Source organism: Mixophyes fleayi, chromosome 1 (genome assembly GCF_038048845.1).
Source record: "Mixophyes fleayi isolate aMixFle1 chromosome 1, aMixFle1.hap1, whole genome shotgun sequence".
NCBI classification, from domain to species: Eukaryota; Metazoa; Chordata; class Amphibia; order Anura; family Limnodynastidae; genus Mixophyes; species Mixophyes fleayi.
In genome coordinates this window covers 234,749,913-234,762,410 of record NC_134402.1, presented here as the reverse complement: position 1 = coordinate 234,762,410, position 12,498 = coordinate 234,749,913, and the positions used below count along the sequence as shown (strand labels likewise).

Here is a 12,498-nt window from a genome sequence, read left to right as displayed (position 1 = left end):
CTCTACTTGGTTGCGGCACCCCTATGACAGCGCTGTGGCACCCCTGGGAGCCGCAGTGCACACTTTGGGAACCGCTGAGCTAAGTCATATCTCTTCGCAATAAGCCATATATATGAACAGTGGCAATGAAATATTGTTGTCCTTTATATAAATATAAAACAGAAGGGTGAGATTACCAGGAGTGCTGGGAGGGGGGTGGATACAAAGGGCTATTAAGGGCCTCATCTAAGTGGGGTGGAACCTGGGAACACGGGTGGTTGAAGGAGGGGCCCATTATCGTCACAGTGTCATCTGCATTGTTTAAGATGTTACAGCCCACTGTACTAGAAGAGGAGTAGCATCATAACATAACAATAAATGTAATCAAAATCACCATCATCATCATTTATTTATACAGCGCCAACATATTCCGTAGAGCTTTACAATTGGGGACAAACATAGTAAACTAATAAACAAACTGGGTAAAACAGACAAAGAGGTGAGAAGGCCCTGCTCGCAAGCTTACAATCTATTGGATGATTTATTTTCACAATTAAAGTAGACTGGAAAGCTAAATAAAATTATTAATCATTTTACAAAACACACTAAAGCCTATATGTTGAGAATTCTTGTGGCCGATTTTGCACTACCTCTTATTCCTTCACTGGAACTCCCAATTGTTACCTGATTATTACCACCAGACTGTGCTGTTTCCCTGGTGTACATAAAGGATTTAGCGATGGCGTACCACTCAATCACCGGGCCCCACAGCAAAATTTACAGAAGATCTCTGTTCTATTGTTTTGGAACTAAAACGGGGTCTCTCTGTGTATACACTGACCCTGAGCATGCTGAGGAGAGCAGAGTGGGAGCCTCTGAAGCAGATGGCCCCCTCACTAAAGTTCTGCCCCTGACTAGAGGTATACATAGTCAGTGAAAGCATAACATGACTCTTTCAGCCATCTGTCCAGTCAGGTGTTACAATCACTTCCACAGTCTTTAGAACTTTTGAATTGTCCAGCCCACCCAGTTCTCCAGCTGTGGAAACTCAGTTTATCAGACCTGCAAAAGGAATGAACAAGCAGTGACTGTGAAGTAATATCTTGGGTTTCATCATCATCATCATCATTTATTTATATATATAGCGCCACTGTTTCCGCAGCGCTGTACAGAGAACGCACTCACATCAGTCCCTGCCCCATTGGGGCTTACACTCTAAATTCCCTAACACACATACACATAGACAGACATAGAGAGACATGGGAGCCCTCAAAGGACGTAGGGCATTTACCAAAGGAAGGTGTGCCAATGTGATTCTGTCTTTTACAAGACAAATATCAACATTACCCTTTTGTTATTTTATAAACCGTACATATTTTTCATTTAGTATTTAACATCAATTGATACAGTAAGTTATTATCAAACTTTATATACAGTGCCAACATATTACGCAGTGCTTTACAAAGACTTTTTTTTTGTTAGTCACTCACATCAGTGCCGCAGAGGAGTATTGCTTCAATAAGCAGCAATAGAAATCTTCAATTTCATTCAATATTGATAAATAGGGCAGTGGCGGAACTAGCATTGGTGCGACAGGTGCCATGCACCAGGGCCCATGGAGATAATGGGGGCCGTAGCATGGCAGATGCAGAGGGTTGGGGGCCCCTGTTCCCTCCTCCCCACCTCCCTGCACTGGGACCCACAGTTTGCTAGTTGCACCTATGAAAGGGGGACTAATTATCTACCACACAAACAAACACAGTAGACTAATTTCATTCCAAGACAATTAAGCTAACGGTATAATTTTTGGACAAACAGAGGAAAACTGCGTCAACATGGTAAAAACATAAAACTCCATATAGAGAATGCCCTGTTTGGAATTGAACAAAAGCACTGTGGGTAAATATTAGAAGACAATACAACATTAGAAATATCTTAGTTTAATTACACTATAGATACACATTCTCAAACCCTATTCATGTTCCATATTATGGACTAATCAGCATTTACATGTGGTCCCAATCTACACAGACTGTTTGCTCACACACCAGGTGTAACTAATATGTGACTGGTATGAGCAGAAAACCTCATGGGTTTGGTTAAACGTTTCTGAGGTCAAACTAAATTATTCTAAAATGTCTACATGAACTCATTTCAGTCTCTTTGTTTTAACCAACTGTTGGCAATAATATTTTTGTTTTAATCTGGATGGTCTTTAAACAAAAAATATTTTATTAGTTGTTATATATTACTAGATATATCACAGTAGAGACATTTTAGAACACATGATCTCTTTATTAATTCATTCATTCATTGAGAAAGTGTTTTATATTTTTAAGCTTATTTCTTATTAAGTATAACAAGTAGACCATGGGTTCCTCTTCGGGAATCTATCCATTCCCATAATAGTAACCCTAGTGCTGGAATGTTTTTGTTCAATTGTATACATTTCACCCCAAAGGCTCAGCCTTGTTCACTTTGAACATTTTCCAGGCTCTGGTGTATGGTGAATACAATGAGCGGAGAACATCTTTGAGTAAGAAGTCAGCTGAACATCACCTTGCACAGAAATATTAGATAGTTACTTTATAAAATGAGAATTGTACAGTATTTATTTTACTATTTCTATGACACACAAGGCTGCACACACTGGGGCCTAAGCTCCTCCCATCATGGTTCTGTGCTGTAATCACCACATGCTGAAAGCAACTTGAGCTAATAGAAATACAGGGATCACAGATCAACAATCCTTCATCATCATCATCATTTATTTATATAGCGCCACTAATTCCGCAGCGCTATACAGAGAACTCATTCACATCAGTCCCTGCCGCATTGGAGCTTACAGTCTTAATTCCCTAATTAAAACACTCACACAGACATACAGAGAGGGAGAGACTAGGGTTATTTTTGATAGCAGCTAATTAACCTACCAGTATGTTTTTGGAGTGTGGGAGAAAACTGGAGCACCCAGAGGAAACCCACGCAAACACAGGGAGAACATACAAACTTCACACAGATAAGGCCATGGTCAGGAATCAAACTCATGACCCCAGTGCTGTGAGGCAGAAGTGCTAACCACTAGGCCACTGTGACATTATATAGCAGATAATGGACAGAACATCACTTGTTCTATTTTAATTTGTTATCCATTTGACAGTGAGTATTGCCTATGCTTTAATAAATCATCCCTATTTTTATATCAGTGCTAGCTGCACTCGCCATATTTATTATAAGCAGTGGCGGATCCAGAGAGAGGGGGGAAGGGGAGTGATCGGGGCAATTGCTTCCCCTAGCAGTGGCTTGCTGCCAGCGGCTGCACACTATGTGCAGGTCCGTTTGGCAGAAACAGGCAGGGAGAGTGTGTTGCCCGGCTGCTCTGATTGCATTTTAAAAACAATCCGAGCGGCCGGGCAGCACACTCTCCCTGCCTGTCTCTGCCGAACGGATCTGCGCATAGCTTTAGCTGTCAAAAAGGGGGCAGGGACTAAATCGCCCCCAGTAAAATTATTTTCTAGATCCACCCTTGATTATAAGTAGTATTTATTTGTAAAGTGCTACTGTGATACACAGTGCTGCACAGTGGGGGAACCATGTACATAAGAAACAGCGACATGCAAAGTAGCAATGAGATGAAAGGGATTGTGAAATAAGGGTGGAGAGGCCATGACTCTGAGAACTTACAGTCTAATGGAGATGGGGTACAACTAAGAACCATGAGCAACTGAGTTTGAAGGCTGCGACAGCAAGGTATCTATGTTTGGAGGGAGAGTTGTTGAGTAGACTTCAGAGAATAGGTACATTTTTAAAGGTCATTGGAGGCTGGGAGAAAGTCTAAAGAAATGTTATAGTGAATTGTATTTGTAGGTAGTGGCACAGGATAAGTATTATAGGGGGGAGTGAGAGGTGATTATAAGAGAGAGGTGGAGAGGTAAAAGTCAGAGGCAGAATGGAGAGGATGAACTAGAAGATATGTGGGTTGAGATGTAGAAAGAAGTGGTGTTGTTAAAGACTTCTTAAGTGAGGGTGGTATTTTTTTAATTGATTCTGGAGGGTATGGAGAGCCAGTGTAGATGTTTACAAAGTGGTGCAGCAGTGACAGAGAAATATCAGTCTTACAGCAGTATTTAGGATGGATAGAATTGGGGACAGATGGGTGAGGAAAATGCCAAGCAGCAGAATGTTGCAAAAGTCGTGGTGGGAAATGGTGAGGGCGAGGATTAGAGTTTTAGTTGCGTCTTGAGGAAGAAAGGAACATATTCTGGAGATGGTTCATAGGTGAAGACTACAGGATTTTAAGAGACACTGGATGCGAGGAGTAAAGGAGAGAGCAGAGTTATGCACGACATCTAGATGGTGGGGCTTGGTAGACTACAGAATCTGTGATCTTATCATCAGTGGGGGAGAAGAGGAGGGCAATTGGTCATATGAGTTAGGAAAGAAGGATTAGAGGAGGAAATAAATATTTGGATATTGTCTGTTAAGAGATGATACAGGGGGCCAAATGAGTGGATTAGTGTCATGGTTAATAATACCGTAGGAGCCACCGGGTGGTATTTTACGCAACTAAACAGGGAGGGGGCGGAGTCTAACGCACCCCCGGTCTTCACCAGGGACTCCACAAGACAGTATGGACTATGGGTGCACTGATCGCGGTTCTCCAAGTAAGTCACCAGCGCAGTGGTGAGTAGGACAGGAATGGTCGAACGATCTGGGTCAAAGCCAACCAGTAGCACAGTACACAGGGATAATCAGAAGAGCCATCTTGAACAAGCAGAAGGTCAATACCAAACGGGCTGTGCAGAACCAAATCAGAATCCAGGAGAATGAGCCAAGGAACAAGCCAGAAGTCAGGAGGCAGGAGTAAACAGGAAGTGCTGGAGCTGGTGTGAACCAATAATCTGACACCCTAATGGTGCCAGAATGTTCCTTATAAAGGGAGGAGAGGAATCTGATTTGGCGGTCAGAACACAGCTGACCACCGTCAGGAAGTCAAAAACAGTGGCCCGTTGCCTAGCAACAAGACACAATTGGTACTGCGCATGCGCGCGCAGCGTGGTGTTTCATCATCATCATCTATTTATTTATATAGCACCACTAATTCCGCAGCGCTGTACAGAGAACTCATTCACTTCAGTCCCTGCCATTGGAGCTTACAATCTAAATCCCCTAACATACACACAGACCGAGAGAGACTAAGGGCCGGAAGCGCGTTTCGTTGCTAGACAACAGGACGTGGAGTGCAGAGCAAGGCAAGCGACCATCCCAGCACCTAGGAGGAGTGTGGGGACAGCGCCTCACAATTATTTCACTGAGGAATAAAGGTGTACAGTGACAAGAGAAGAGGGATACAGCAGAGCCTCGCGGGAACAGATAGTGGGAGCAGAGAGGAGGATGTTCCAGAGGTGGAGATGCTGAAGGAACGGCTGGATAGGTATGATGGGCAAAGGGCAATGGAGTGAAGGGTGTGCAGGAAAAGGGACCCTTGGACTTTGTTGTGAGTAAATCATTGGTCACATGTGTATCATGCTTAGAATATCCTTAAATGGAAAGATGAAATTATTAGGTATAGTTCAAGGAAAAAAATTTGACAATAAGGTTGTGAGGAAAAGTAACTAAAGCAGTGAGAGTGGAGTTATTCAATATTTGTATGCGTCACCTTTACCATGTTCAGTCCAGGCTGCCATTAGAACCAGCACAACTGAGATGCTATGTGAAAAGTGCTGCATATTAAAGAAGAATCTCTAACCTTAATTGTGTGATTTGTATAAGAAAGGTAGAGCAAACACTGTGATTCTCAGTTCATTAAAATGCAAATGGAAATTGTGATAATGGGAACAGGAGATAGAATAAAGGGAGCTAATGAAGCAGTAATGGTTATGTCTAGAGAGACTGTGGCCTCCTCTGATCATTGGCTGCAGCAGAAAAGAGTCAGGTTGCAGTGAATAAAGTGCTTGGCAGAGAGATGAGAGCTGGGGTAAAATAAACAATTCCTAGTAAAGAGCAAGACACAAAGCAAACAAAAGCCTCACACACTCCACATAACTTTATCTCAGCCCACGGGATCTCATTAACAGCATTCTTAAGTACTTCTACTCACAGTTTACAAATAGTATAATACCAATTAGTTTCTGGTTTATACCAATTGCTTGTTGGAGTTAATGCCTACACGTGGAATATACATGACACTCATTTATAGCCAGTTATATATTCTGCAGCTGGTATAGGCATAACAACGAATTACAACTCCACATACTGAAAATAAGGCCCTCGCTGACATTTCTTAAACAGACCTATGGTTTTTCAAAACAGTGCAATACATAACACTATATCTAAGCACATTCAGATCACTCAAAGTTATTTATTAAAATACCTGTATTTATGCATAAAAATGTCACATCACACACTGTAAAGACTGATGGCTGTTGAACACTAGGAAAAACATCATAGCACTAAGTAAATTTTCAATCACTTTATGCTATCCCAAACGGGTCAAACATAATCTAAGAAAGAAAAAAAAACAATGGTTTCCTTCGTCAGAAAGCCAATCACTGTTGCTCACAGTATTGTACTATGGTTTTGTGAAACCTCAACAAGCATCCACTGATTTAACCAATAAATAAACTGATAGTGGCAATATATGCTTCCACAGTTGTAATTTTGGCTTAAGTGTTGCTAGTCCTGCCCCGACCACACTGCACAGCAGAATAAATTAATCGTCATCATCCCAGCATTCTCAATAGACTATAAATCATACTTGCCAACATAAGCAAGTTGTTTCCTGGGAGGTCCGGGGGACAGGTGGGTGTGGGGGCAGGGCTCTAAGAATTGTGTCATTAGCCCCACCCCCGAACAAGCATAACCATATTGGACCACTAAAACCAGTGGGCGGGGCCACAATTACGAGTGCACTGCAACACTAAGCCCCGTCCCCTCTGTTTAATTTACACAGCCGGCCAGGATCAGGGAGCATTGCCTGCTCTCCCGGGAGTCAGGGAGGACTCCCAGAAATTCGGGAGTCTCCCGGACATAAATTCTCCAAAATGCAGGGAGGAATGGCACAGTAAAAGCAGAACTCAATAACTGTATCTTACACCTCTGACATTTCAGTTTAAATCACTTAATTATCAGTTAACATGCCCACACACATAGTGGTCCTGCTGCTTAGCCCAAGCACTGAACCACAGGACCACTGTTTAAATTAGCCACAGACATGCAATCACTTCTGGTGTCAATGCAGCCTTTCAGAGAACCACATACAAGGGCCACCAACAGTCTTCTGACCTATCGATAGGATAGGACAATACTCGCTGCAATATTAGTGCGATACTGGCTGCAATATCATCATCAACATTTATTTATATAGCGCCAGCAAATTCCGTAGCGCTTTACAATTGGGAACAAACATTAATAAGAAAATACTGGGTAATACATACAAACAGAGAGGTAAGAGAACCCTGCTCGCAAGCTTACAATATCACAGCTTTACACATTGATGCCTCCTAGATGGAGGTATACAATTAGTGTTTTCACATTTTGGTTTTATATGCATTGTAATGTGCAATTATGGCTCTCTTGTGGTACACAAATTAATAATTAAAGAATGTGAATCCTTCTGCCAGAGTCCCCAAAACATCCCAATGGCCCAATGATGCTCTGATGCCTCTATAGACTTGCACTGATTTCTAAAGCGCCAGGAAAAATGTATCTGTGAACAACATAAATATCTAAATTTTTTGAAATAACTTTTTTTTGCTTTGTGTACTACTTGAAACATCAACAAACTTCTTATTTGTAGCTTAATTTTGCTTTAATGTGCAAATGATTGGTGACTGTGACACCACAAGATAGTTGATGGCACTTGTGGTCTGAAAGAATAACACCCAACTAATACTTTTTTGAGGTATAACCAGGCCCGGCGCTCCCATTAGGCAACCTTAGGCAGTTGCCTAGGGCGCCGGGACCTGCAGGGCGCCGCTGACTAGATTTTCTAATCTAGTCAATGGCTCAGGAGAGGGTTGCGCCGCCGCTGTTTTTCAGTGTCCACGGCGCATCAGTGAAGTATCACACTGTCTGTCAGACAGACAGTGTGAATAAAGTTCTTTCCCGGCGCCCCCCTCCCCTTCCAGAATGGATCACTCTGCCTCCTGTGTGAAGAAGGCGCGGATCAGCTAGAGAAATGGTAAGTAAAATCTACTTTTTTTTCTAGTGTGTTCGCGGCGGGGGTGGGGCGGCGAAATTTTGCCTAGTGCGCCGTGAACCCTAGCACCGGCGCTGGGTATAACATAAAAGAGCAAAAAGTAGACATTCCAAAAGAAAAACAAACAATAAGCAGAATTCCCATGGCCGTCTATCTACCAGATTTTCAAACGGCAAGATACAATACATTTCACACTTTCTGTGTCACCTGCCAGTACCCCCTCCATTTGTCCAGCAGAAACTACATGAGGCACATTAAATTTAATTGCATTACTGAAGTGTTTGTTAATGACAATTTCATTAACTGAAAAACAGATGGACAACATTATCTCATAAGATAGATCATGTCAGTTTATAGTGTTTCTAAGGAGGAGTAGTTGCTTGGAACAAATTTCCGGTAGCTGTCCCTGAAAAAAATGGATTAAAGAGACAGAATCAAACAAGCTTGAGTTAAACACAGATCTAGGGTGTAAATACACCATTAATGATCTACATGGTCTGGCTATGTGAGTCATTTTGTCTGTGCTGTAACCTATACACACAAATCAAATCTTTGCTTAGAACAATCAAGTTGAGTAATGGAACTAATGCATGATTGATTGCCCTGGGCTACAATTATTATTATTACTTTCTATTTGTAAAGTATTCTGCAGCGATGTACATAAGGGGACACAACAGGTGTTCATACTGAGATCATAGGTGTTAAAGACCCTATGGCCTGGAGCTTAGAGTGGGATTTATCAGTGCGGGAGTTGTCAGACCGCCTTTTCTCATGCGTTTTCATGAGCTATTTGCAAACCAAGCAATGCATCATAGGCAGCACATCAAACTGCATCATTCAAAACCACCAAAGCTCAGACTGCAATGTCAGTTGCAGGATCTGAGAAATATAAAAACGGTGCAATGTATTATATTTGGAAGACGCAGTTTACAAAACTACATGACAAACTGTTGCAAAAAGGTAAATATTTTAGACATGGTTCTGATTGGCGTGATTACTCAAATCATATGCAGTTTGAGCATGATCCCTATACAAAGGGATAGAACTTCATCATCATCATCGTTTATATAGCGCCAGCAAATTCCGTAGCGCTTTACAATTGGGAGAACTTGTCTAATACTGTTGATCTGTCAACATCATGGCGATGTCTAGTGAAATTACTGTCGAGCTCGGTTTGCTTTACATACTACGGAGGAGGACTAAGTTAATATAAAGCTGGATGTTTTGCCTCACATGTGGTTTTACCATGTGGTTTAGACTGAAATTCAGCAGGTTGCTCAGAACCTCATGCAATTTTTTTTTTTCAAAACTACCATACAATGCATGCTCTCTCATATGTACAATACAATTGTCTTAATTACAGATTATGGGAATATTTAACAGATATGTTGTAACCTATAGAAATCATATTCTACCTGTCATTTCTCTAGTGTAGTTTATGAAATTAAAGCACAACTAATTGGCAATTATGGGTTACAAAACATTTTTGCACATAGTACCATTTTCCACAGATTCCACAGATTCCATCAAATGGTAATTTCTATGGCCAGTTTGGCCACCTACATGGATGGCAAAATTGTTACAGATCTGCTTGCTTGGTTTGTCAGGTCACATGAACAGATCACAATAGCACAACATTTAGCCAAATTGCAATGTGGCTAAACCAGCCTATATAGTTGTGTAATGTATAGCTTTTCACTATGAAGTTTAACATTGCCAGCAGGGATTTTCACATCTTTGTTGTTTGAAGGATAGGGTATCAAAATGTGAGAAACTGTATTTGACTAATGAATTCCCCTGCATGTTCACTAGTCAACAGTTGTCAGAAATGTATTTGTATACAATTGCATTCATTCCTGCAACAAACTGGATCCTGAATCAGATACTATGTAAATATATTTTTAACAGGAATATAAAGTATCTGGATATTTGAATCTGGTGCGTACAGGTATGGTTTGGATTTGTAAAAAGTATTAGAGAAATGGCTCCATGTTTTTCAGATGCCCAAAGCAAGAGCATAATGTCCTCTGCTTCTAGTCAAACAACTCAAATACAGACAGCTTCATTTATATGGAAAATTACAAAGTCTCACCTGTAATTTATAGCTTAGACATGAAATGACTACAAATTATATCAAATAAACTTTCAACAAATGCATTACAAGATTTTATTAGGGAGAAGGTTTCAGAACAAGAACTTCAGGAACATGATTTGGAATGAATTTAAAGGTTTTAGACAGTAAGTAAATAAAAACTATATTTTGAGATCTTGTAGAAAACAAGTTATACACATGGAAGTGAATGCAAGTTGAAGAAACTCAGTAGTCCAACACCTACATATGTCAAGAAGAACAATGCACAGAAAGTGATCTCATTATATCATACCAATAACTTTACAGAAGAAACATAATTAATGAGAGAGAGAGAGAGAGAGAGAGAGAGAGAGAGAGAGAGAGAGAGAGAGAGAGATAACTCTCTCTATAGACAAGTTGACATCTATGTCTTTAGATCGATAGAGAGATAGATAGATATATAGATAGATATAACATCCAGTTAAAATTACTATATAGCCACAACCCTATAGGTGATTATTATTTTAATCTGCCCTCCATCCTCTAGTATAAACATAAAATAAAATGCATAAAATACTGCACTGTGGTCCACATTCAAACATCTGCTTTTCTGCAATATTCTAAAATGCTTACTTGCACAAGCCTGGTGAATAGGAGATAAAATAGAAAACGTTATCCTTGTAACAATGGATTTACACGCAGAGAGCATTACTGGTGCACTGACCGAGCTATCAGCTTTCCCTGAGTGATCTGCAGGTTTCACACTTACTTTCTTGTTGAGCTTGCAGTTTGCAGTGTCTCTGGAGCTCCTCTGGTTTGCTTTGACCAGTGCCAGCAAAAACGTTTGTAGAAATACATTCCAAATGATTACCATCATAGCTTCAATGCTCCAAAATGCCAAATGATAATCGCAAGGTAAAAGCTTCCTACTACTGATGTCCAGTAGTGAATGAAAAAGTGCAAAAAAATAAATAAATATCAATGGGGGAAAAATAGAATAACAATCCAGCTCTCAAAGTGGATATGAGTTGAAGTTGCTGTACTTGATCCCCTCTGTGAGTAAGACAGTGAAGTCAGTCTGAAAAGAGCTTGCCCACTGTGCCATGCTGGTTTATTTACAGCCTCTAGCCAGATTTGTTTATTCTGTAATGATTATAGTAATCTGCTCAAACGTCACTTTCGGCCATCCTGCGTGATATTTAAAGTGGGAGAACATTCACAAACCCAGCATGAAATAGAAAGTTGTGGGAGGTACCAAAGACTCCTTTTCCTCCCTTCTGTTGCATTTGCTTCTTTACAATGTCCCCTCCTCTGGAGTGCTTCTCCTCCCCCCTGAAATCTGTGTGGGTCAATGCTGGTGAGCTTGTGAGCCACCGTGCATCACATAAACTAATGCCCTTCTCATAAACTGTACGTAGGTAAAAGATCACACTGTTCAGTACATTAAAATAGCTGTGTAGCTCTTAAGACATGTAGTAAGATAAATAAAAATCACCACTACATCTATTCTCTTTATTTATGACAATAAAAAATAAAAAACATTTTTTACCTGTAACAATTATCAGTTTTCTTAAGAAAATAATATATATATATATATATATATATATATATATATATATATATATATATATATATTGGTGCGGTACTATGGTTAGTCTGTTCGCAATAATTTCTTTAATGCTTTTCATGTATTTCTTTTCTGTTACTATTTAGCATTATGTGAATTACAATTAGTGATTTAATTTGACTATGTTACTCTAATTGTTTTATTCATATGTTCCTTTATAAATAGATTTGTAATTAGATAATCCATATTATACATAAAAAACTCACTTTGATGTGGTTGAAATAATTAGAAAACCACACTATATTTTATTTATGTTTTGTTTTGGTTCAGACTGTCCTTTTGATCAATTTTGTCTTAAATGACACAACAGATTCTTCTTATAAAAAGAAGTGCAGGAAATTATTGATGATCCATGATGGGATTAATAGGGCTCTGCCATTGTAGTTGTTAAGTACATCATCCAATAAAAGTCATACTTAATAGACTAGTTCTTGATTAAAGTAGCCGGTTCGAACACAATTAATTTATGTAACCAGTTTCATCACTATAATTGAGATGAAAGAGTTGTCTGACATTTGTATTTTCTTAAGTTCCTTGTATATTTTATTTGCATATGTGTTTACATATTTTATAACATACTATATCATAACCTATATTTCACAATATGTTCATTATAAAATT

The 12,498-nt window shown here is 39.8% G+C and overlaps 1 protein-coding gene across 1 annotated transcript in view; it reads right to left on the bottom strand.

Moving 5' to 3' along the window:
* LOC142107492 (metalloprotease TIKI1-like) overlaps window positions 1–11,465 on the bottom strand; it is an 81,681-nt gene extending 70,216 nt beyond the window's left edge. The window contains exon 1 of the mRNA XM_075190949.1: window positions 11,020–11,465. Within this exon, the coding sequence (XP_075047050.1) occupies window positions 11,020–11,127 (108 nt within the window). The 5' untranslated portion in view covers window positions 11,128–11,465. The remainder of the gene's footprint in view (window positions 1–11,019) is intronic.
* Window positions 11,466–12,498: the final 1,033 nt, after the last annotated feature.